The sequence below is a fragment of the Capsicum annuum genome, chromosome 2 (assembly GCF_002878395.1).
Source record: "Capsicum annuum cultivar UCD-10X-F1 chromosome 2, UCD10Xv1.1, whole genome shotgun sequence".
Lineage (NCBI taxonomy): Eukaryota > Viridiplantae > Streptophyta > Magnoliopsida > Solanales > Solanaceae > Capsicum > Capsicum annuum.
Window position 1 is genome coordinate 147297653 of NC_061112.1, and position 25912 is coordinate 147323564.

The 25912-nt window shown below is 36.6% G+C and overlaps 6 protein-coding genes across 6 annotated transcripts; 2 read left to right on the top strand and 4 right to left on the bottom strand.

The window, feature by feature from the left end:
- Nucleotides 1–128: 128 nt before the first annotated feature.
- LOC107861409 (protein LYK5-like) lies at nucleotides 129–3685 on the bottom strand. The gene has a single exon (XM_016706746.2). The coding sequence runs from the start codon at nucleotides 2390–2392 to the stop codon at nucleotides 542–544; it is 1851 nt and encodes a 616-aa protein (XP_016562232.2). The 5' UTR covers nucleotides 2393–3685; the 3' UTR covers nucleotides 129–541.
- Nucleotides 3686–3862: 177 nt separating this feature from the next.
- Nucleotides 3863–6726, bottom strand: LOC107860371 (lysM domain receptor-like kinase 4). The gene has a single exon (XM_016705708.2). It carries the CDS (start codon nucleotides 5969–5971, stop codon nucleotides 4031–4033), a length of 1941 nt encoding a protein of 646 aa, XP_016561194.2. The 5' UTR covers nucleotides 5972–6726; the 3' UTR covers nucleotides 3863–4030.
- A 406-nt stretch (nucleotides 6727–7132) lies between these two features.
- On the top strand, nucleotides 7133–12538 carry LOC107860372 (protein YeeZ). Its single transcript, XM_016705709.2, has 8 exons — nucleotides 7133–7821; nucleotides 7929–8021; nucleotides 9217–9295; nucleotides 9779–9857; nucleotides 11198–11237; nucleotides 11320–11454; nucleotides 11607–11744; nucleotides 12064–12538. The coding sequence occupies exons 1-8, from the start codon at nucleotides 7610–7612 to the stop codon at nucleotides 12341–12343; spliced, it is 1056 nt and encodes a 351-aa protein (XP_016561195.2). The 5' UTR covers nucleotides 7133–7609; the 3' UTR covers nucleotides 12344–12538.
- Nucleotides 12539–14693: 2155 nt separating this feature from the next.
- On the bottom strand, nucleotides 14694–18571 carry LOC107860374 (EIN3-binding F-box protein 1). Its single transcript, XM_016705711.2, has 2 exons — nucleotides 18138–18571; nucleotides 14694–17388 (listed from the first exon to the last, which is right to left on the bottom strand). Exons 1-2 carry the CDS (start codon nucleotides 18160–18162, stop codon nucleotides 15404–15406), a joined length of 2010 nt encoding a protein of 669 aa, XP_016561197.2. The 5' UTR covers nucleotides 18163–18571; the 3' UTR covers nucleotides 14694–15403.
- A 4701-nt stretch (nucleotides 18572–23272) lies between these two features.
- Nucleotides 23273–24661, bottom strand: LOC107860375. Its single transcript, XM_016705712.2, has 2 exons — nucleotides 24018–24661; nucleotides 23273–23703 (listed from the first exon to the last, which is right to left on the bottom strand). Exons 1-2 carry the CDS (start codon nucleotides 24315–24317, stop codon nucleotides 23686–23688), a joined length of 318 nt encoding a protein of 105 aa, XP_016561198.2. The 5' UTR covers nucleotides 24318–24661; the 3' UTR covers nucleotides 23273–23685.
- Nucleotides 24431–25628, top strand: LOC124896308. Its single transcript, XM_047407863.1, has one exon. The coding sequence runs from the start codon at nucleotides 25002–25004 to the stop codon at nucleotides 25626–25628; it is 627 nt and encodes a 208-aa protein (XP_047263819.1). The 5' UTR covers nucleotides 24431–25001.
- The last annotated feature ends 284 nt before the right edge of the window (nucleotides 25629–25912 follow it).

A 25912-nucleotide genomic window follows, 5' to 3' on the forward strand; every position in this document is an offset into this window, starting at 1 on the left:
AATTTTTTTTGATTGAGTTGGTTCTTCACCATAGCTCAACTGTGTGAGGTGGTACATAGCTTGTTCTAAGTTAGATGAAAAGTGGAGGATTGCATTAGGATACTGGTCATAGTAAAAATAGTTTCAACTATAATGAATCACTAAATTCATTGGATTGAGCAAAGCGGATGTTCATGTACGACAAGAGAGAATCATACAAACAAAACTACAGAAACATATAAAATGCAATTGAAACGATGAGTTATCTCCACAATATACTGCACATTGCAGTCCTCCGCGTCTAGTTGTTCCCTGCATTTTTCTTGCAGCTGAAACTGTTGATGTTGTATATTCTGTTGAATCACATCCATCAAGAAATAATATTTTGGATTTAGAGGCCACAGAGAGGGGGAAACAAAGGGCAAAGGGAAAGGGAAAAAAATGAACACTATAGAGGCCACAGCTAAGTCTTAAATTTACATTAAAGAAACAAAAGGTCACTGCTGGGACCTGTCTGAACATATAACATATGATGACTTATTCATGTTGTCCTCAAGTTTCTCTAATTTTGTACATCCGATTGAATTTTGATTAAGGTAGATTTTATTTCTGCTGCACTTGGTCTACTTTCAGGTTCTGCAGTCAAGCATGCTACACATAGTTTCACCAATCGAAGAACGAGATCAGTTTGTTGAATTATGTAACCAAGAGGGTGCATAACTTGTAGCCTTGGATCTGTGAGTTCTTGAATTTTAGATTCTTTATCCATACTTTCAAGCACCGTCTCTGATAAGAATACTTCTTTTCCATCCTGCTCGAAAACAGCCCCTTTTCCTGTAATTATCTCCAACAAAACGATTCCAAATGCATAGATATCTATCTTGGGAGTAACCTGACCAGTTTCGATGTACTCTGGTGCCATGTAGCCATTTCTTCCGTCGACGAATTTCATAGATGAACTTCCTTGTCCTTCATTGTCAGCTGGTTTCGCCAGGCTAAAATTTGAAATCTTGGCTCTTAGATGTCTGTTAAGCAAGATATTGTTACTACTAATGTTATTGTGCACATAAGCTGGAGCTGTGAAGTTCTGAATATAATCTAGACCATCGGCGATATCTAAGGCAATACGAATTCTGCAGTTCCAGCTCTGAGCCCCTGTGTTATCATCCTTGCAAAGCCATTCTTTTAAAGATCCATTTTCCATGAACTCAAAAACAATATAGGATAGTTGATGATGCTTGCATACACCAGTGAGGCTAAGTAAATTGAAATGGTTGATCTTTGCATGGAATTTAACCTCCTTTGATATGTCTGTTCTCATCTCCTTGATGGCCAGTAGTTTTCCTCGAAGGACCCCTTTATAAACACAATTACTAAGCCTTTTTCGCGAGCTGAAGTTTTCAGTTGCAGCCACCAGTTCTTCAAATTCGTAGACTTTAATCATTTGATCCCCACCAATTATACTTTCCAGGACATTTTCTGGTAAATTCCATTTCTGTTTCCGTTCTCTTCCTCTCTCAAGCACTTCACCTCTTTTGTTTTCCTTTTTATGCTTTAAGACAATGAACAAGATAAGACAGAGGACTGCAAGGGAAACACCAGCTCCTGCCCCAATAAAAAAACTGCTGTATGATATTTTGTGCCTAGAAGGGTAAAAGATTTCAATGTGTGCGCTCTTAATAGTCCTTGTTTGGGAGCTTGAAGGATCTTTTAGTAGAGGAATCAGTAGTGTTGTGAAAGGATAAAGAACTGAATTTTCAGATAATCCATTTGCATATGCTGTACTTTGACTACTGACACTGAACTGCGCGCTAATGCTAGAAACGTTGTCCCCCCAAGTAACCAAATGAGTCACCAGATATTTCACACCATTTCTTGATTGATCCCTTGTAGGACAGGCACATCTGAGTGGTACCCGCAAATTTAGACCTGAAAACAGATCCAGTGCATCGTATATATTTTCATGTACAAGAGCACTGCAAGTAGACAACCCCTGATACGTGCGGTTTGCAATGAGAAAATAGGTATCGTATTTGCTTGCTATAACATAAGAGGTGTCAGCCTGATAGTACTGACCTGAGCATGAACAATTTACTGGAACTATAACTTCTTGGTTCTGATCCAAGATATTAGACCTTGAGATATTGTTGATGTGGGCAATCTCATCAGGGTCCGAAGATAGGAGTTTTGAGATGGAGGAAACTGAATTATAAGGAGACTGTGATCTAAAAATCAAGAATGCACGACAGGAGAACTTTTCACCATTGCAAGAATAGAGAAAAGAAGCAGTAGTTCCTGTTTCATTGGGTTCTTTACAACTCATGACAGTATTGCCTGAATAATTTTGTTGGGCATAGCCCTTAGAAGCTAAAATTGTGAAAATTATGAAAAAGATAAGCGGAAAATCACTCATGGTATGCTATTTGCTCAGGGTCACCCAATGGCAGCTGAGAAAGTTGAGTTCGTGCCCTTATGGGTGCTGTAATACAAGTGAAAACATAAAATATTCTTCAATGTGAAGTCAAACATCATATGTCATTGACAATATGAAGCCACCACATTGATGCAGACCACTTATGAATTGAAGCAATATTCTAGTTAAATGACCTTTTCATTCAACAACTCTTGCAGCCTTCCACATTTAACAGCTATTAAACAATTAGCATATGAGGGAAGTTTTAAACTGGTGATTTATGGAATATTGTCTATGTATGTATTGTATCATCAAATTTTGACCATGCTAGATGAGCGGGTCTACTCTGTAATATCTGTTTTATACAGTCTTGCAAGAAACTAAGATGCAATCACTTATAAATGTGCCGGCCAAAATAAATCGAGGAATAAATTATTTATCCTGAAAATTGAAATCATTATATGCCACTAGTAACTATTTTACTAAACCAAACTAAGATAGCAGAGTGTAACTTGATCACTACTTAATATAAACAGCAACAACTCCTACTATGCTCAAATCTATGCAAGTTGGATCGGCTATTTGAATCCTCATTGTCCATATGCTGCATTTAACCGGATCTTACTCCAAAATGATCACAACTTAAGATACTAGTCATAAATCATTCGATTACAAGAAGCTTGAATACACATTAATCACGCTATCTCACAGGTATTTGCTTTCTATTCAAGAGTCAAAAAACCCCAATAATATAATAACCCCTGGGCTGCTGTCCTTTTTGAACAAGTTAACTTAGACTAAATTAAACAAGTAGCCAGCCGGCCTTGCCTTCACTTTTCTCCCAGATATGTATTTAATCATTGGGTTTGAATCCTACAAGTCAATGTTTCCACTTTTAGCATCTCCTCGAACACATACATATGCCATCATCATCATGTGCAAAAGCCTTCATATACTTTATGGTTCTTGACCATCGAATTCTAGAACTCAAAGATGATCTTATTAATAATTAGTTTTCAGACGGCTGGACTAGTTCAATTTGGCATCAGTGGGAACATACATGTATATTCCTTCAATCAGTTAGTTTTTCTTTATACTTAATTGAATTAGTTGAATCTACAGCTTCAACATGGCTTTATACACCAGACTATATAGCACACGGTGACTTGTTAACCTGTTGTGTTCACAAGTTGTATAGCTACCAACAATATGAGATGCAAAAGACGAAAGACGGGGCCAGTGATCAATTTTCACTATAAGGTAAAGCCAGCAAGTTGCTGTCTTGATCTATGATTCAAGGTAGGTTTAGTCCTGTTGTTTACCAGTTACCAGGATCTTTATTATGTATGAAGTCGCTTTGTTTTGTTAGGTTAAAGACAGGACCTGTTTACCTTGGAACATTTCTGGAACATGAGGAAGACTACATGCATTACACAAAGCAAGAAAGAACATAAGAGAACACAAGGTAGCTTGATTGAAATCTTAAAACTGATTTTTATGTAGGGTAAATGGTACAGTGGCTCTTCAAAGTTCATAAACAAGGTAATAAAATTATGCACATAATAAATCATTCTAGATGTGGGAGGAGGAAAAACCAAAAAGTAAAATACACAAAAAGAAAACCTTACAATCATTGATCTAGGGCAATCTATGTGGTGACCCTGAAGTGCTAAATGACTTTTCCCAAGAGTGTGTGGCTGTCATAATTCTTGAAAGAGATTGCACAATCTCATCCGTACTAGCGCGATGTGAAGGATCTTTCATTATGCAGTTATTGATTAATCTGGCCATGGCAATGGCAAGTTCTGCAGGATACTTTCCTTGCAGAGAAGGGTCAATGAAGTTGCTCAAATTCTCCTTTGCATCTTCGTCATGAAGCACCGGGATCAACACCTCAGCCAAGTTTGTACTTGAACCTTCATATAAAGCAGAAACTTCTTTCCCAGTGAGAATCTCCAGCAACAAAACTCCAAATGCATAGACATCCAGCTTTGGGGAGATTAGCCCATTCTCCAAATACTCAGGTGCCATGTAACCTTGTGTCCCAACTATGTGCCTCGTCAATGCAAACTCGCCTTCTTGTCCATCTGCTGACCTTGCTAAACCAAAGTTAGCAATCTTGGCCCTTAAATCACCATCAAGAAGAATATTACTACCGTTTAAATCCTTGTGAACATGAGGAGGGGATGTGTAGCTGTGGAGATAGTTAAGCCCTGTGGCAACATCAAGAGAAATCTGTACTCTCTGTGTCCAACTAAGTGACTTCTGATCACCATTGTGGTGGCATATCCAATCACTTAATGGTCCATTGGAAGCATATTCATATACAAGATACCAGTGACCATCATGAAAACAAATTCCCGAGAGACTAATAAGATTAAAATGGTTGATTTTGGTCAACAAATTAATTTCCTTTGATACATCACCACTCATTTTCTTTATAGCAGCAAAATCCCCATTGATCCTGCCCCGATAAACAGATCCCTTAATCAAACATGTAGGACTGAAATTATCTGTGGCTGCTTTGACCTCTTCAAATTTGTAAACCTTAACAGATTGAGCTATGCTGGATAAACTTTCCAATAACTCCTCCGATTCTTCTTCAATTTTCTTATTCGACGGTTTCTCAACTGCTTCAAAGCTTTCTGAAGCAAACTGTGGATCAGCTTTCTTTTGCCTTTTCCTGAAGCACAAGAAGAAAATAACCACCCCGAGAAGAGACAAACCGACAAGTCCTCCAACAACACCAGCCACAACATATAGCCAAGTTTTCTTGGAGTTATTATCTGATACAGGAACAACAGGTGGTGTTGCTGTTGTCGAAGGAGGCGGTGGGGGAGCCGGTCCTGCAACTTGGGAACTCGAAGGTTGATTCAATAGAGGAACCAATAGAGTAGTATTCGCAAGGATAGTAGGAGCATTTTCTGATAGTGGTGTATTGGCAGCAAGAGTTTCCCTAAAGTCCACCCCAAATTTATCACTAATGAATGCAACAAATTCCCCAGAAGCAACCAAATAAGTAAGCAGATATTTTGTACCATCATCAGTTTGGTTTTTCGTAGGGCAAGCGCATCGAAGAGGAACATTAATTCTTGAACCAATAACAAGATTATTAGCTTGATCATTGTTCTCAGCATTGATAGCATGACAAGTCGACAATCCTTGGAGGGTACTCATTGCAATAGTTAAGAAAGTATCATCCTTCCTAATAACATAAGATGTATTTGACTGATAAAACTGACCTGAACAAGAACAAGTAACAGGAACAAGAACCATTTGGTTGGTGTCAAAGGTAGCATTTCGAGAAACTGAATTGAGCTGAGAGAGCTGTAAAGGGTCAGCACCCAGTAGAGAAGAGATTGAGGATACAGTATTGAAAGGGGGTTGAGATCTGAAGGTCAAATAAGATTGGCAGGTACGGTTAACGCCATTGCAGAAGTAACCAAAAGCAGAAGTGGAGTTATCCTGGGAGCTGCAGGCATTTGTTCCTGCTCCAAAGTAAGGTTGTTGTGCAAGAATTGAAACAGAGGAAAAAGCAAGAATAATGGTAAAACCACAAATGATACAAGAATAATTCATTTTCAGCTAAGGAAAACAATTACAAAGAGGAGTTGTTTGTATAAGTATAGCATAATAATGTCTAAGAGGATTGGAGGTTGGAGCTATTAATTGGAAGAAGAAGAAAAATTCAACGTAAATGCGTGTAGGAATATTATGTGAAAAAAGAAGAGAAGGTTTATGGTAAAAGTCAAACAAGAATAATTGATCAACAGGGATTATGAGTAGTATTATTTAATCATGAATAATTTGGTGGGTTGACCCTTCAAGATTTAATAAGTATTATGTTTATTGCCAGACCCATCGCTATTGGACGTGTATTGTTAAATATACAGGCGAATATATATAAGTACAAACAACTAAGCATTGCATTTGGACATTTAGAAAAACAGGAGAATGATTAAACATGCATTGTCATTTATTCAATTTAAAAAATCCCGTGATCTCTGTTGGTATTTATTAATCTCATAAAGTTGGATGTTCAAGTCACTCTGAAAGTAACTAAATGGAAAATCACTTCTAATTAGTAGGTAAGGTTGATGGAGTTTATCTGAATCTTTTTTTGAAAAATTATTTTGTTTGTATTTGATCAAAAGAATTTTTTTATTTGTTGAAACTCTCTTTCAATTCTTCATATGTTCATTTTATTATATTTTGAACCCCTTAAAAAAAAAGTTTCCGCTTTTAATACCGTACAATAGGAATAGGGATGAAGGGAAACAAAAAAGAGGAAAGATTCAAGAGTTGGGCAACAGTAGAAAGAAATGGAGCAGTTGGTATTGATAGGAACAGCACACACAGAATTTCCTTAAATTTCTTAAGAAAGCGTGTGGATTTATGGGTAACTGCAGAACAAAGTTGACCGAAGCATAAGTATCTAATTGGAGCACCAAAAGAACCTAACATTCATAAAAGCAGCTCTTGCGTGGAGATTTTGTCCTATGCTTATAGTAATATGACTCATTCAATCTTTTGGACCACTATTAGAAAAATGTTTTGAACAAGTTGCTTGGCAACACTGTATCGAGGTAAGTTTTTTATATACTCTATTCTCTTCGAATTTTATTTTGTAAAATTATATCGAGTATGTTATTGTTGTTGTAATACTTTTTGTATAAAGTTTTTGCACAAAAAAAAAATATTTGAAATTTATGATTTAATATGCTCAAATATTTGTGAAGTTACAAATTATTTCGTTTTATGAAAAATGAAAAATGTTTAAATTAGATTCGTAATCAGATTCCTAAGGCCATGCCATTCTTTTTTAATTGATTCAAAAGGATGAATGTTACATAAATTAAAGTATACATAACATAAATACCAATTCTTTTGGAAGTAATGATACTCTCTTCCACTTTTTTAATTACTTTACTCTCTCTCCCTATTAATATACATAACATAGCCGACATATAAATAACATTCTGTATATATATTGGGATTTTTGTAATATATTTAGGGAGTTGGAATTTTTTGTAATATTGAAAATGTATATTTGTGTAGTTTTTAGTAAATTAAAACCCAGGAAAAATAATGTTTTATTACCTTTGGTTGGTTGTTTATTTGAAGAAGGGGAAAAACTGAGACTTTTTATACTTGGGCTTTCGATTTGGGCCAGTGTATCGTATTAGCCCAAACTACCCGAACACTGAGCTATCTGAAATGGAGATTTGCCGGTTACCAAGTAAACCGGCGGTACCGGGTCGAACCGCCGGAAGATACTCTATCAAACGCCCAGCGTTCTCCCCCTATATTAAATGCAGAGTAGATGACGAACCGAAAACTAAAAACCCAAATTCGAAAGATCGAATGTTCATTTTGGGCATGGGTTTCGTAGGAAAGTTCCTGGCTGCAGATTTGAAGAAGCATGGATGGTGAATAAACATTATTCTTTTAATACTTTTCCCCCTTTACATGCTAGCTAATGTATTGCAGATTGACCAATTTTATTATAGTATAATAATATTTGTTTATTGCGTAGGCAAGTTACAGGAACTTGTACTAGTACGTCTCGGAAGAAGAAGTTAGAGGAAATTGGGTTCAATGCTCACATATTTGACGCCAATGAACCACTGTGAGTTTTCCAGACATCTCTCTTATTTAGTAGCTTCAAATTTTGTGTGAAGTTGAATATGGAGCAACTCCTCTGGCTGCTAGTGTTCATTTCTGAATGCAAGCATACGTTTCATGCTTGTTTGAGGAGTAATAACAATGAGATTTCCCAGTATTAATAAAAAAAGGGCAGCCAGGTGCACTGAAGTCCCGCTATACGCAGGGTCCAGGGATATCATGTTAAAAATAGCTAGGATTTCCAGAAGAAGATGCCATAAGTATAACAACAATATACCCAGTAAAATCCACAAGTGAGGTCTGGGCCCAGTAAAATCCACAAGTGAGGTCTGGGATGGTGAAGTGCGCAAACCTCACCACTACCTTGGGGGGCGGGGGTGGTGGTGGTAAGAGAGGTTGTTTCCGGAAGACCCTCGGCTCAAGTGTAGCAAATTCAGGTTCAAAGAAGAGGAGAACAGTAAAGAAAATATGACAACTAACAATGGATTTTACTGGGTATGTTGTTGTACTTTCAAAAGAATATCGAAAATCTAGTAGCTGAAGCAGCTACTTTCGAAGTAACAGAAAGAAAAGCAACACACTGGGGATAAGTGACTGCCTTGGCATTTTGCTGTACATAACAAATACTGCTGGACACTAGTCCATTTCTAAGATGTCCAGAAATTATAATGAAAATCAGCAGGAGAACAGTTGAATAATGAAAGACTAAGAAAAAGAGACAAATCATGTGGCTTTATTTAACTAGGTAAGAGAATTTAAATTATGGATGGTTACTGTTTAGACTTCTAATTGGTGGAAAATCAGAAGATGTGAAACAAAGACTTCAATGGCCAAAGAACTCCTAAGCCTATTACTGGTTTTCATTTTTGTGTCAACTCCATTTGTTTAGCAAAATATACATTATAGAGTACTTACATGAACGAAGCGGATAGTAATTTTGTTTTATTAAGGAGCAAATGAAGTCTCTGTCGATTCAGTTCTTTTTTCACTGTTTTTGTAATAGTTACTTTCATCTAAATAAGGTCAGAGTTTGGTCTTTTTTTCTTATATCTCGACTAACGTGTCCATTGATTTCTGGTCTAGGACGTAAGTGTTAGGATCACATATCTAAGCCTCCATATTTCTAGGTGGTTTTATAGAAGAAACACTCTTCCGATCTTTGCCCCTGTTCTGATAAGTATTTCTGCTCTATCTTTCAGACACGAAGTCTTTGATATCATGAAATTCCACTCACATCTTCTAATCTCTGTCCCTCCAGTTTTAGGTGTTGGTGATCCGGTAATTTACACGATATTACGCTGCTGTTACAGTAAGCATTATGTCATGCATATGTTGTGTTAATTGTAGAGACTTCCTATGCGAACTTTTTTATTGTTGATGTTAATTTTAGACGTTCCTAACAACCTTTCTCTGTCTCGATATGGAAATGAACTATGATATAAAGACCAAAAACAAAGTAGAGAAGTTAATTATTGTTTTCCTTAAAATTTTTATGTTTCTTTACGTGTTAGAAGTCTCCTTCTTAGAGATAGTTCTTCTATTATGCTCAATAGTTGCTAGCAATATCATTCCATTGAGATTGTTTGCTTTTTGAATCTAACTATAAGGTAAAATTCATGCACAAAAGCCATAAACTTGGGACTTTCACTGTAACTGTAGATTCTGGGATGGAGCTGTATGATATCATGAAAAACTTTTAGAGAATTTTTTAATTTACCTTCTACTTGCTTGAATGTCTAGTAGTAGTTGTGCGTATTGCAGGTGCTTCAGCATAAAGAATTGCTAAAAGAAATATTAACGGATGGTAACCTCCAGTGGCTTGGTTACTTGTCATCAACAAGTATGTCTTTTTTTCACCAGCGCAGAGAAAAACTTTGCATTTGTGTTGTTTTAGATTTCCTATTTTGACTTTACACAATTATTAAGATGAACTGAAAGTCCTTGCTCTCAAGATTTATGTACCAAGGTACTGGTTTCATTCCTTTTTCTTCTACATCTTCCTCTTTTTTCCCCTAATAGAAAGGAGAAAATAGTTCTGACAAGTAAAAACATATGTTAAGGCAACTTTACTTTCTATAATAAAAACTATATCTGTAAAATGAAAGGACTTCCTCAGCCGTTTGTTGAACAAAGAAAGTTCATGTTTCTCTTTCTCTCTTCCCCATGGAGAGATTAGTTTGTCCATTCAGGTGTAAAATGAGCAACGCTTGAAAACAAGAAAATTTAAAAAGGCTATCTCAATTGCTTTTTGTCGATTGTGGCAGCCAATTACAGCTGAGTTCTTATTGCCTCTTCGCTAACGTCCATATGCATACTCCTTTACTGATCTATGTTGTTAGCTGCTTATAGAAATATTGCATACAACTAAGAATAATAAAAAAGTGACTTATATGGATCAGGGTGTTTATCATATTTTGATAAGTATATCTACACCTGGTGGCGGAGCCAAAATTTTTACTAAGGGGTTCAAAATCGAAAAAAGTAAGCACACGAACTAACCGAAGGGGGTTCAACATCAACCATATATACATAAAAATAATTTTAATCATATATAAATAGCATAATTTTTAATCGAAGGGGGTTCGGATGACCCCCTAACCACAAGGTGACTCCGCCACTGTCTACACCTATTTCTATGAAGAACATAAAATAAGGAGATCAGTAATATAGTACCTTCCTTTTTTATTAGGTAAAAGTATTTTCATTCATAAAAATGGCTGATATATACTACCTCCAACCCAATAAACTAAACTTGATTTGTCCGGCAACTTTATTATAGCAAAATCTTTTAGTAGGCTATTACATTAAGGTTGGTATAATAAAAGTGGTTTAACAGAACCGTATGAACAATTGAAATAATCAGTATGAAGAATATCCAATCAAGTTAGAAATAACTTGACTTAGTGTAAGTTTGTCCTGTTAATCTAAATTGTTGGAGGGAGAATTTTTCTAATTAAGGAAAGAGCACAAGTTTCTTGGGATGCTCTAAAAAGTAAACTAGGTCAGCTTGTTGAGTTGGAAGGAGTATAAGTAATACTTATTGTTTATATTCTGAAAAGAAAATAAATATCTTAGTTGTTCACACTGCTATATGGGAAAACTATTTCTTTAGAAAGACCATATTCACAAAGTACTATTGATATTGATCCTGAGAATTTTGCTTTCCTTTTGGACTAATAGGTGTTTATGGCAACTGTGGTGGTGCATGGGTTGATGAAGAGTAAGTCGACATTAACCAAGCATTTAAATCTCTTTGGTGCATTGAAAATAGTCATCCTAGATTTTTGTGTTATCATATTCAGGTATCAACCAAGCCCGACGACTGAATTGGCAAAAGCAAGGTTAGCTGCTGAGGAAGAATGGTTACAGCTGGCTTGTGATGTAAGGGTCACTGCCCAAATATTTAGACTGGGTGGTATATATGGTCCTGGTAGAAGGTTGTGATGACTATACATAGCTCATAACTTGTTTACACAATGTGGACATTGCAATTGTATTTTTTCCAGATATGTTACATGTAGCACTTAGTCTAATGAATCACACTTTGATGTTGTTGCTCACCGGCTTATTTTACTAATGTTTTATGCAGTGCTGTGGACACCATTCTCAGGCAAGAGCCTCTGTCAAAAGGTCAGAAGATGAGATTTTCTAGGCATTATACATCCCGTATTCACGTTGCTGACATCTGCCAGGCTCTTAAGGCCAGCATACAGAGACCGTCTCCTGGGTACACATTCAATAACTCTACTCTTGGTCAATCCAATTAGATTGTCTCAAAATAGTAAGATTTATGTTGATAAAGCTATTTTTTCTCCCTTACTTTTTCTGAGTTAAATTTTTTTCTAGTTCTGTATTAATCTATTAAATTTTGCCTCTGAAGTTGGTAGTATTTTCATTGGTGTAGCCTTTTGTATTTGCTTCTGCTCCAGTGATCTCTATGTGCAATAACTTCCAAGTCATTTTGATAGGGCAACTCTTTGGCTTTCTAGTTAATTAGCTTCTTAGCTTCATCTTTAATCAATTGATCGTCTGGTTTGTCATTTCAGGAAGATATACAACGTAGTTGATGACGACCCTGCTCCTAGGGAGCAGGTATTTAAGTTCGCCAAGAATTTGGTTGAGAAGAAATGGCCAGGCCACTTAAACTCCAACAACTCTGCTGAAGATGCAGACTCTCTAATTCTGCAGGGGATTTCAAGGGGAGAGAAGCGAGTCTCCAATAAACGCATTAAAACAGAACTGGACGTGACACTGCTTTACCCTACATATGAATCTGGATTACAGAGCATCATTAAGTGCATGCAAAATCCATTTTACGAAAGTTGATTAGGTCCCTGTGTGCAATGGCTCCATCTTTCAGACAGGGAGTTAAGTTTCCCAATATATCCATTTGTATGTGTCGTTTACTGATGTCAAAGGATGAAAAGATTGAGCTATTAGGATGACTACATACATGGAGTAATATTGTAGACTTGATGAAGCTCTGAATCTGATATTCATTCAAAGAGAATATTTGCAACACTTGTTATCCTTATTACTTTTTCAAGTACAAATACAAATACAAATGTACAGATGATAGCACGCATTTAGTAAAGACCATGTGACATTCACGATGGTCTCTCCTTTATCTTTTCTTTCTAAAGGCTAATTTGGACTTTTAAGTAAACATAAAATTTTCATTACTCGTGAAAATTATTAAAATTGCCTCAATTTTTTTTTAGTGCAATCTTATCAGATAAACAAAAGTTCATAGTAATGTATAATACACTATCAATAAATTATTTTGTTTTAAAAGAAAAACATTGAGTGAACTTTAGTCTAATAAAAAATAAAATTAAGCATGTGTTGTAATATACGAATATTTTTTAGTATTATCCTCCCACATAGAACGAACAATCTCTTCACGTTGCACATGCATTTTCTATCAAAAATAAATGATCGACAAATATGGTTTGTTAGATATAAAATAATATTTTCTAAAATAAATTATAAAAGTTTATGAATTTAATTAATATTTTAAAAAATTAAAAGCATCATATGAAATTCTAGGCTGCTAAATTTGTACAGACTAGATGTTGGAACTTGGGAATTCAAGAGGCGTAGAGATTGGAATGCTTTTCAGTTTCCACTTACCCAATTTATACATGGTGACAGGTTGGTTCCATACGGCTTCGGTGTTGAGGAAAAGGACACATACACATTCAATTGACCCAAACGTATATCCAGGAGCCAAAGGTCAGATTCATTCTGCAGCCAAATCCATCGACAGCCCCCAAAATTTGCCACGATCTTTCATTTTAGTACCTTAATCAAACGTTGTTCACTTTTAGTACCTCAAGTAGCCATAACGTGTGTCATTTTGACACCTTTTACTGATTCAGCAAAGAGAGTATATCACACTCGCTTTTGAGCACGTGACAGGGGTATTTTCATTTTTTTTCATTTTTCTTCACTCTTTCAATCCATTAACTTTCCCACATCATTATATACCCCCCAATTATTTTTAAAAAAATTCAAAATTGTCTTTTCTTCTTCAAGCTTAACCTCCATTGAGTTTTTCATGGATGATAAACATGTCTCCTCATTCTCTTTGCGAGTGTGATTAGTTTAAGAAACATCCCCCACACACACACACACCCACACACCCTCAAACCAACCAACGAAATCTCTTCTCCAAATACCCATCGCCCCACCCCACCTACGAATCATTCTCTAAAACACCTCAGGCCTCTTCCATTTTTGTACACCATTAATAATATTATTTTTTTTCAAGCAAAGAATAGTGTCAAGCATTAATAATTGACAAAAATGGTGGAATTTCTTTTAAAAAATATAAGCTTAAAATTCAAAAAAATGGTAGAGAAATTTTCTTGATTTCCCCTTTTTTTCCTGTTAATTCAATCAAAGAAGAGAAACCATTTTAAGAAGGGAGCCCATTTTAAGAAACAAGAATGGTTAAAATTAACGAAAGAAAAAATGAAACATTTTATAGCTTATGCCTGAATGGAGATGTACGTTCTTGTGAAGCTTGTGTTTAAAAATGACATTTTATAGCTTGTGTCTAAAATTCGTGAAGCTTTTAATGCGTATCTGTCAATCTTAGAGAATGGGGAGCTATGTTTATCATCCTTAGAAAATTTAATCTCCATTAATGGAGGTTAAGAAGGTTGCGTGGGAAAGACGTTGGGGGATTTAAAAAAAACATGTCATTAATTTATTGAAAATAAATATGATGTGGCAATTTAAATAAGTTGACACAAATCAATTGGCCATTTTATCCACGCCGGCAGCGAGTGAGATACACTCACCAGTGCTGATATCGAAAGATGCCAAAATGACACTTTATAACTACTTAAGGTGTAAAAAATGAACGACGTCCAATTTTCAACGTATATCCAGGAGCCAAAGGTCAGATGCATTCTGCACTACCCAATTTCCAAGGAACATTGACAGTCCCAAACTACATTTTAGTTCCTCCTTTCTTCGTCCCAGGTTGAATCTTTAAACCTTTTCTTTTTGATCAATAACAGGCATATTTTCCCTTAATACTAGAGAGTCAGTCCATTGTTGGGGGGTGGGGAGGGAGTAAAGGGCACATTATAATCATTGGATTCAAGACCAAAGAAACTTGGTAAACCAGAATAAAAATGCCAATTTCTAGAGATCAACACAGCTATACAACCTAATTTTTTTTCTTTTTTATTTATTTAATCAAGGCATAATACAAACTAACATTTCCACAAGTAAAAAGAGGTTGCATGGGGAGTTCATGAACAAGAAAGGCCTGCAAAAATAAAGGCTTGGTAAAAAGAAAAAACAACCCCAAAGGGTTGTCATGGCAGAAACTTGCTGCCATGGCCAAAGCCCATGAAAGCGAGGCACTAAACTTAGAACTCCCCACAAGCAACCAGAAGAACAAGACACAATCTCAACCCAACCATCACGAGCTGAACACAAAGGTTCAACGTCGTGTAAGACTTGGAAAAACTAGAATGCACACACATGAAAAAGACTACGACAGCATGGAAAAGCTTCTGCCGTTGCAAGATTTGGAAATCTAGGCAACGATAGAAGCTAAAAACTAGTGGCAACAAGGACTACAACCAGACGTGAATCTTTTAATCCAAAACCAAGCATCTGTATTCTCAAGGAAGTACGGCTGGAAGAACAGGAAAAATTCCCAAAAAACAGCATCCGCAAAGAAGCTGTAAAAAAGAGAGCCAGCCACATCCCTGGAAAAAGGAGCCGAGGTAGTGGAATATTAGAAGACCCAAGATCATGGACCAAAAAACTTTATGCCAAGGCTAAAAAGTTAAATTCTTTTCTACGACCCATCTTCAAAGGCCATCAACTTGTACGCGGCACTGATTCATCATCCCCCTCTACTTAAGAAAGGATATCACACCTCCAGAGTTGTTCTAACAGCAGATCAACACTGTTGCTACTGACCCCATTGCAGTGCTGGATGTTTAAGCCCATAAGTGTCTGCCCCAACTTTTGCAGGAAGGGTACACTTTTGTCTGAAAGTAGAGAGCAACCCGACAGTGAGAGGATCCGCAAATTAAGCTGTGCTGCACTGGCCAAAGATGCAATACCAGAATCAGTGATTCCACACTTCGAAATATCAAGTTCACTGAGAAACCAGCAGTTGTTGGAAATTGCAAACAAGGTTGCATCAGTAACATATCGACAACCATCAACATTCAGAAACTCAAGACTTCCCCCATGCAACTCAGTTAGGGCTGAAACTGATCTGTCTGTAACATTGGCACATCCACTTAGATTCAGCTTGACCAACCCAGCTTCACAGTTCTGCACAAGAGGGAAAAGACCCTCATCAGTTACTCCAAGAAGGCCACTCAGCTCCAGATGAGTCAGTTTGGGGCACAGCCTACCCACTATGGCCAGGGTAGCATTACCAACTCCAGGGCAGTTGCGAATAGACAAAGACTGCAGCGAGTTGCAAGGCAGTACTGGCGGAAATCGATAGGCTAACTCTTTAACACCAAAGCAGTTCACCAAGGACAGAGCCTTCAACATCGTACCACAGTTCAAAAGAACACCAAAAAACCCAGCCTGGGTGATCCTGTGGCACTCTTCTAATTGGAGGCTCTCCAGTGCGCCTGAACTTTTGGCAAAAGCAACCAGTCCATTATCTGACAGGACTGTACATTTTCGGAGGCAAAACAGCTTTAGGTTTGGACAGCCTTTACCAAGAGCTTCAAGCCCTACATCAGTAACTCCATGGCAAGCAGTAATTGCAAGCGACCTCAGCTTCTGCAAACCTTGGCCATTGCCCATGACCCAGAATCCTCTCTCATTTATGTTTTGAAGACCAATTAGGGCTATCTCAGTCACTGCAATGCCATAATGCCCAATAACAGCAAGGGAGATGTCGCTGATGTTCAGTGCGTGGAGTTTCACCTTGGTCAAAACATGACCAGCCGATGAAAAGAGACTTGCAATTCCTTGATCCCCGATGAGAGGGCAGTTTTTGAGAGAGACAAACTTCAGCTTGGGGCAAAGACGACCAACGGCTTGAAGACTTCCATTCCCAATCTTTGAACAAGATTCCACCGTTAGAGAGGTCAGATTAGGACAACTTTTTGCAATAGCCATCAAAGACTCATCAGTAATTGCAGGGCAATGGCAGAGATCAAGCTTTTCTAACAGATGACATCCCTGAGCGATCTCGGATAAACCTTCATCACTAACTGAAGATACATTCCACAGAGAAAGTGCCCTGAGAGAAGGGCAACCTCGAGCAATAGCCTTGAGGCCAGTATCAGTCACACCACAGGTTGGGTTGCTTCCCCGAATAGAAAGCTTCCCTAACCCTCCGTGGCTTGCAGTTCCAACAGCAATAGCAGCAAGTCTGACATCTGTTGCTTTCTTTCCATCAAGGCACCTGGAAAGATGACCCTCTCCTTTAATATCTTGAGCTTCAGCCTCATCGACTTCTACACCATTAGGGGCCACAACTTCTCCCTTCTTAGTACAGTCCAGGGGCTTAACAGGGGCGCTTTCGATAGATCTTTCCTCGGTCTCCGAAATTGGACTGGGATCTGAGACCAAAGTTTCATCCCCGCGGATGCTGCTTAAAAGCATAAGCCAGCGCTTGGAAACACAAGCACAGGCACTCCTCTCTTTGCCATCAGAAAGGCGCCTGAGTACCTCAAAAAGGCATTCATCAGGTAGGACGTCAATGGAAGGCAACTTCTTCTGCTTTTCAGTGAAAATGAAAGGGGCAGTGATGCGAGACCTCTTGCAAGGAGGAAAATAGACATCCATATGATGCCCAAGGGACACAAATAGGTTGGATTCCTTGGGACTTGGGTATACAACCCCGCCATGGTAAAAAGCATCATCACCTGAAATCCAAAAGATGGTAAAGAACATCAGTCAAAGATCAGAATTGAGATTAAAGAGATCTTGAGAAAGACCTAAACCACTTCACATAATAGTTTGTGAGATTCAGATATAAAGCATATATCACAGAAATACAAGATACTCCCTATGCCAAGTTAATCTGTTTTGAAGAGTTCTTGTAAGGATAAATATTTCAGTTAACCACGGAAACCCTCTACAGCACAAGCAATTCAATTTTATGCTCAAAACCATTTTGTTTGTTGACAGATCTTGTAATCCAAAGTCATACAGCAAAAAAAGAACAAGCTTTCTTCCATGAAAAGATCCAAACATGACGAAGATCTAAAAGAAAATAAAGGAAATCAAGAAAAGATAGAAAACTTTTACTCACCCACTTTAACAACCACAGATAACATGATAAACTAAACGATTGTAAGCAAACGAGCAGCAACTTTACACTACAACATCTAAAAAAAAAATAAAAATAGCAGCATCTCTACACAGGAAAACATATATAATAAAAATCAAGAAACAAACTTTAAGCCTAAAATAACAAAAACATAAAGTAAGTCAACTGATATTTAAAAGAGAGCAAAGCTTAAATTATCAAGATCCAAATTTTAATATAGAAACTCCAATAGTTTCAACAATTAAGATAAAAGAATGAATTTTTGAGCAAATATAGAAACTCCACTATAATTAAAATAAAGAATGAATTTTTGATCAACCCAGATAAAGATCAAGAGCATACCAGTAAAATTGAAGACTTTAGACATGAGTATGACTGAAAAACACTAGGGAGGTAAAATCTGCACTGCTGTGAGCAAAAAAACCCTCTGTAGAGAGCAAAAAGTGAGAGATGAACCAAAAGAAAGACAATCAATAGAAGTTGAACAACTGATTGCATCAGAAAATTGGGTAGCAAGAGATCATATGGAAACCCTATTGAATAGGGCAAAAAGAGAGAGAGAGAGAGAGAGGGAAAAAGAAAGAGAAGGGTGGGTGGATGTATGATGTACCAAATTATTAGTCTGAATTCAATGGGTGGTGCTGTCTATGTATATTTTTCTTTGTGTATGGGTGGGGTTAAGTTTGTTTATTATTTTTTTAAATTTTATGGGTTTCTTTATTATTATTAGGAAAGAGAGAAGAAAATGTATCCATTCACATACAATGAACCAAATCTATGTGTATATTTTCTTCTGTTTGGTGGGGTTAAAGTTTTTTTTCTTTATTTATTTATTTATATTTTCTGGTTTTTTAATATATTATTATTTTTGGGAAAGAGAGAAGAAAAGGTATCCCATTCAGATACAATGAACCTAATCTGTAGATGATGTTGACATGATGCTATGTTCAATGTTCCTTATTATTTAATGGTGAAAATATCCATCTTGTTTAATTTAATGGTGAAAATATCCATCTTGTTTACGTAGAGACTACCTTTGCTATAATATAGCCTACGTATTAGCAACCCTCAATTTAGTACACCTCGATTCTTCATTTGTAGTTCTTTATTTTATTTTATTTTATTATTAATATAGAAACTAGGAAGAAATTATGAAGGCGCTTATGTTATTACAGCAGCATCTGAATTCAATATTGTGTAAAGAAAAATAAATCAGGTGTAATTGGTTGGGTGAATTTGTATTTCAAAAATTGTCTTTGCAGTAAGTTGAGACTGCTTACTGTAGACTCTTGTAGTTCGACTTTTTCTAAAAATTTGTATATAGCGAGAGTTTTAGTGTACCGAACTATCCTTTAATGATTGCCTTTGGAATGCCCATGATGGATTCTCTTTCGGCTTTGGTCTTGTAAGCCTCTTTTGTTGGGCTGTTGGGCTTTTGCTGAAATCCCACGAATTATTTAAGATGAAAGTGCTTATGGACTTCTATTTTATGTGAAAGTTGAATATGGGCCAACCTATTGGGCTGCAGCTAGTCATTTTGTGAGTGCCTTCTAAAGTAAGACACTAGGGATAAGTGACTGCTTGGGATTTTGCTGTACATAACTGCTACTGCACATTAGTCAATAGCTAAAATGGCCAGAAAGTGATAAGGAAAAAGACATACTATAATGAAAATCAGCAGGAGAATACTAGAATTATGAAAGGCCAAGGAAAAGAGGCAAATCATGTAGCTTTGTTTAACTAGATAAGTGAATGCAAATGATAAAATGTCTAATGTTTAGACTTCGAATTGGTGGAGAATCAGATGTGAAACAAAGACTTTATAGCAAGCAATATGACATGCATAGGTCATATTAATAATAAGAGGCCTCCAATGTTTCCTTCTGATTCTTGATTAAATTTGTGGCATAGTTTTTGGTTGTAACCTGATCCCAAGCCATTGCACCAGTGCTTCATTCCCTAACCATGTTAAACCATGCACAATCAACAAACAGATGTTTAAAAGTTTCCAAATAGTCAGGTCACTTAGACAGCATTTCAGATTAACCACATGAATATTATTCATCTCCATCAGTCTACCCTGCGTGAGCAGCCTCTCCTATATATTCAGCTAACCGTACAATAAATCTATGCTTTGGTTGAGCTATATTATTCCAAATCAATGTAGCAATGTCTAGCTTCTTTTGAGTTTTCATAGTAGACATATCACTCTTTGAAATAGAGTACCTTCTTTTGAGTTTTCATTGTAGACATATCACTCTTTAGGTAATAGAATTTTTCTTAGGGACAGCTTTGCTATTATGCTCAATAGTTAGCACTATCATCAAACTGGAGATGGTTTATTTTTTTAATCTAAAAATAAGGTAATGTTCACGCACAGAAGCCATAAAACTTGGGACTTCCAATGTAGCTATAGAATCTGGAATGGAGCTGTATGATATCATGATAAACTGGTGGTGAAGTTACATTTCTACTTGCTTGAATGTCTAGTAATAGTTGTGTGTACTGCAGTTGCTTCAACATAAAGAATTGCTAAAAGAAAGACCGAAGGATGGTAACTGCCAGTGGCTTGGTAACTTGTTCATTCATGTATTACAGCAACACTTGGAAACAGCAAAAACAACTTAAAAGAACAGTCTGAAATATTTTCTTGGCAATTGTGGAAACCAAATACAGCTAAGTTCGTTAAATCTCTGCAATGCAAGAGGTTAACTGGCAAATAATAAGCTGCAGAGTAGATTGAATACAGAGAAGGAAAATTAACAACTGCTACTACCTAATCCTCTCTATATAGGCTAGAGCTCTTCTAGAATCTTCCTACTTGTAGAATCTTCCTAATAGTTGATGAATCAAGTTAGCTTAACTAACTAACTGCTCCTAACTAACAGCTGTGTACAGCTCATCACTTAGTATTGCTGTACACTTCTCCAACTGCTTAACATCCCCCTCAAGCTAGGTGTATAAAAGATATTCTTCATTCCAAGCTTGGTAAGCAAATAAGCATGTTGAACTTGAGAAAGTCCCTTTGTAAGTAAATATGCAGGTTGCTTTGCTGTACTCAAATACGTTGGTTGAACTAAGCCAAGCTGTATTTTCTCTCTGATGAAGTGACAATCTATGTCAATGTTTGGTGTGCTCGTGAAACACAGGATTGGCTGCAATCTGAATTGCAGACTTACTGTCACTATATATAGATACAGACAATTCAATGTTAATTTTTAGCTCCTTAAACAATCCAACTAGCCACACAATCTCTGCAAAAGTGGATGCTAAACTTCTGTATTTAGCTTCTGCTGAACTCCTTGATATAGTGTTCTGCTTCTTGGATTTCCATGAAATTAAGGAATCTCCATAAGTCACAAGATAGCCGGTGATTGATTTCCTGGTATTTGGGCATGATGCCCAATCTGCATCACAAAATGCCTTTAGCTGCTTACTGTTCTTGGATGTCATAAGTAATCCAATCCCTGGTGACTGTTTCACATATCTAACCACTCTCATTGCTGCTTCCATATGAGAGATCTTGGGCTTGTGCATGAATTGGCTTAAGAGCTGACCGTAAATGCTATGTCCGGCCTGGTTATTGTCAAATATAGTAACCTTCCCACAAGTTTTTGGTACGTTATAGGATCTTCTATCAACCTATCAGTGTTGCTAGTGGGTGGAAAGTGCAAATCAAACTCTGCTGTAGTTATCTTCTGATTCAACTCAATAGGAGCTCCAATGGGCCATGAACTGGACAGTCCCATGTCTGATATCAACTCAGGACAATACTTCCTTTGGTGCATGAGAATTCCATTTTCATTCCTTGCAAATTCAATACCTAGAAAGTATCTTAAGTCGCCTAAATCCTTAATCTTGAATTTATCTTAAAGGACTTTCTTTGTATTTAAGATCAACTCATAATCATTCCCGATTATTAACAAATCATCCACATAAACTATTACCACAACCATGCTGCTTCCATGATGCTTTGTGAATAATGAGTAATCAAAGTGACTCTGTTGAAAACCAGATTCAACTAAAGCAGTAGCAAGCTTAATGTTTCATTGTCTGCTTGCCTGTTTAAGTCCATAAAGGGATTTGGAAAGCTTACACACTATTCCCTTCCCATTTTGATGAGCAAATCCTGGAGGCAACTCCATATATATCTCCTCATACAGATCACCCTGAAGGAATGCGTTGAATACATCCATTTGGTGAATGCTCCAACCACGTGTAGCAGCTAAGGAAATAACCATTCTAACAGTCACCATCTTAAAAACAGGAGAAAATGTTTCGTGATAGTCCAAGCCTTCCTTTTGGTTGTAACCTTTAGCAACCAAACTAGCCTTGAATCTATCTATTCCACCATCAGCCTTGTATTTGATCTTGAACACCCACTTATAACCTATTGCCTTCTTATTTGCAGGCAATCGTGTCAGTTCCCATGTGTGATTCTCTTCTAAAGTTTGTATTTCCATTTGCATGGTTGCAATTCACCTAGAGTCTTTTATAGCTTCATAATAAGAACTAGGCTCTTTTTCTTGGGACATCTTGGCAACAAAACTCCTATAGGAAGGAGAAATACTTTTGTAGTCTAGCACCTCTACAATAGAGTATAAACAGTTCCCAGCTGTTGACTTCTTTCTAGATAAGACATAATCTGTGTGCCATAATGATGGCTTGACAGGTCTATTTGATCTTCTTGTTGCAACTGGCGGAACAAGTGCAGTACTTGGCAGGTCTGTTTGTGAAGAATTTTCCTCATCATGTATTGTTATTGGTGAGATATCATTAACACCTGGTAAAACAAATGCATATGGCAATGTATTACTATCCACAGGTTCTGCAGTAAAAAATTCATTATTAGTAGACACATGAGAATCATCAACTGAGGTATAGACCATACAAGGAGCATGATCACAATTTTGAATAGGTGGAAATGAGAGGAGAAATTGTTGATCATCTTTTAAACGTATCTCTGTAGACTGAAAGGAAAAAATAGTCTCATAGAAGATCACATCTCTACTAACAAAAACTTTGTTTGTATCCATATCAAGCAGCTTGTATCCTTTCTGAACAACAACATAACCAAGTAAAACACATTCCTTAGCTTAAGAAGCAAACTTGTCACCTCTTGGCAGGTTTGTAGCATAAGCAAGGCACCCTATCACCTTGAGATACGATAGAACAGGTTGCTTCCCATAAAACACCTCATATAGCGATTTATTTTTTAAAACTGATAGAGGTATTCTATTAATAATATATGTTGCAGCTTCAATACATTCTCCCCAAAACTTATTAGGCAAGTTGCCTTGAAACTTGATGGCCCTGGCAGTCTCTAATAAATGTCTATACTTTCTCTCCACAACACCATTTTGTTATGGAGTATAAGGACAGGATCTTTGATGAATTATGCCGTGCATCAAAAATAATTCATGACAATTGCTATTACAAAATTCTCCTCCATTATCAGATCGGAACACCTTGACACATTTATCAAACTGATTTTTTATCATTAACAGGAACTGTCTTAGAACAACAATTACATCAGACTTCAAGACTAGTAGAAAAGTCCATGTCCATCTAGATTTATCATCAACCAAAGTAAGAAAATATCTCATTCCTGAGTGAGTAGCCTCTTTATAGGGTCCCCAGACATCCATGTGTACTAAGTCAAATACATCATTTGTGCTTGTGTTGCTAACAGGAAAAGGGACCCTAACCTGTCTAACTTTAGGACAAACAACACAATGATCTAAAGTGAAACTACTGCAATTGTTAAACTCTTTTATTCTTCTAAGCACACTCATGGGTATATGACCCAATCTTTTATGCCAGATTGATGGATCTTCAGTTCTACTGATAGCAGATAAAGTTTTGCTTCCCGTCGCTTTAGTCTTCCAATTCAGCACATACAGTCCCCCTTCGACATCACCAAAAAACACAACATGTAAGGAAGAAGGAGACACAACAGTTTAAATTCTTTGTCAGTTTGTTAACAGACAAGAGATTAAACTTGAATGTTGGCACATATAATACAACATTAATGTTTTCTTCATCATTCAGTTGGAAATGGCCCATATGAGACACAACAGCCGAATCACCTGTGGGTAATTGCACCTGGCCTATGTGTCCTATCATCCTTTTATTATGCAAGTGTTCACTAGAGCTTATCATATGATCTGTAGCTCCAGAATCAATAATCCACTTTAGAGTGTCTAGATTAGAATTACCTACCATATTGATAGTTCCATGTAACTCACCAACACTGTTGGCATTCAAAACCTTTAAGATCTGCTGAAATTGATCTGGGGTAGCTTTGGTCATCAGGTGTGTCAATTGATCCTGTGAGAGCATATCATTGTTGGCTAATTGATCTTCAATTACGGTATTTTCCTTCTTCACCATTTGTTGACCCGATGTTGCTTGTTGTTGGTGGTGGACAGCATGCACATGGCCTCCAGCCATAGCTACATTAATCTTCTTCTTACCTTTGAAATTTTCTGAGTAACCAATCAACATAAAACAATCATCCATTATATGACCAGTAGCATGGCAATAGTCACATTTCTTCAGCTTATTGCAATTGTCTCTAACATGTGTTTGATTTTATGTTTCAATAAATTTTGAAACAAATACATTGGTTAAAGATTTTTTAAGAGTTATGTTTAAATTAGTTTTGAAACAAATGCATCACTTAAAGTTTTGAGTTACAAAGGAAATGAATTTGATAAATTCATTATTCATAAGTTTTGAGTTACAAAGAAAATGTATTTGACAAATTCATTATTCATTAAGTTTTACGTTATAGGTTCTTGAAAGAATGACATTTTTTTGTTTTAAAACATATATGAACCTATTAACTATTACTTAATTAATATGTTTCTCATGCATGAAACTTTCATCCTATAAATAGTGTTTTCTTTGGTTTGGAAAAGACAAGCACTCAAAACTACTTTCCCCTTGAAAACACTAGAGAGACATTGATCAAATGGTGAAATCACCAATTCAAGAATAGAAGAGCAGCATTCTAGAATACTACTTGTTTTGTGGCTTAGTTGAATCCCGAAGATAGAGTTGTCACTTGTTCTTCCGTTTTCTCGTGGGAGAGACTCCAACTATCTTCAAGAAGCGTATTATCCTCTAAGCCAAGCAAGTTTTATTTTGAATTTCTTGTATAATTATCATTATTGTTCTAACAATTTGAAGATAGTTGTCTCTATGGCTTCTACATCAATATCAAATAGTACTCCATCTTTGCCTAATCCTAATTTTGAAATATTTGATGGCAAAGACTTTCCTAGATGGCATGGAAAGATGGAATTCTTTTTAAAACGATTAAAGTTGGCATATGTTCTTGAAGAACCTTGCCCTAATGCTCCTGGTTCTGAGGTAGCATCTGACGAGGCTACTTTGATTAAAGAACAAATTGCCAAATGGCAATATGATGATTATTTGTGCAAGAATTATATTCTTGGAGGAATGTCTAACAAATATTATGATCAATATTATGTTAAATGCAAATATGCTAAAGAGATATGGGACACTCTTCAAGCTATTTATTTAGCCGAAGAGGCGAGTTTTAAGAAATTTCTCGTTTCAAATTATATGGAGTTCAAAATGGTTGATGACAGGTCAATCACTGAACAAGTACAAGAATTCCAACTTATAGCTAATAAAATTGCTATATCTGGAATTGCTCTTGATGAAAACTTTCATGTTGGTGCTATTGTATCAAAACTTCCTCCATCTTGGAAAGAGTACCGAAGCAAACTCTTACACAAAAAGGAAGATTTAACTCTTGAACAATTGTTGCAACACTTGCAAATTGAACAAAAGACACGATGACGCGATAATAATAGTTTGAAGGAACCTGTCATGAAAGCTCATATGGTTGAAGAAAAATCAAACAAGAAGGAACCTAAAAATAAGAATTTTTCAAAGGCAAAGAAGACTACAAATTTTAAGCATAGTGGTGCCAATTTTAAATCTGGTGAATGCTTTCATTGTCACAAAGTTGGTCACTATGCGCGTGATTGTAGAATTCTCAAAGCCGAAAAAAAGAAAGAAAAAGCAAATAAAAATTAAAAAGATGATCTTGTGGCAATGGTCACAGAAGTATTTGTAGCGGA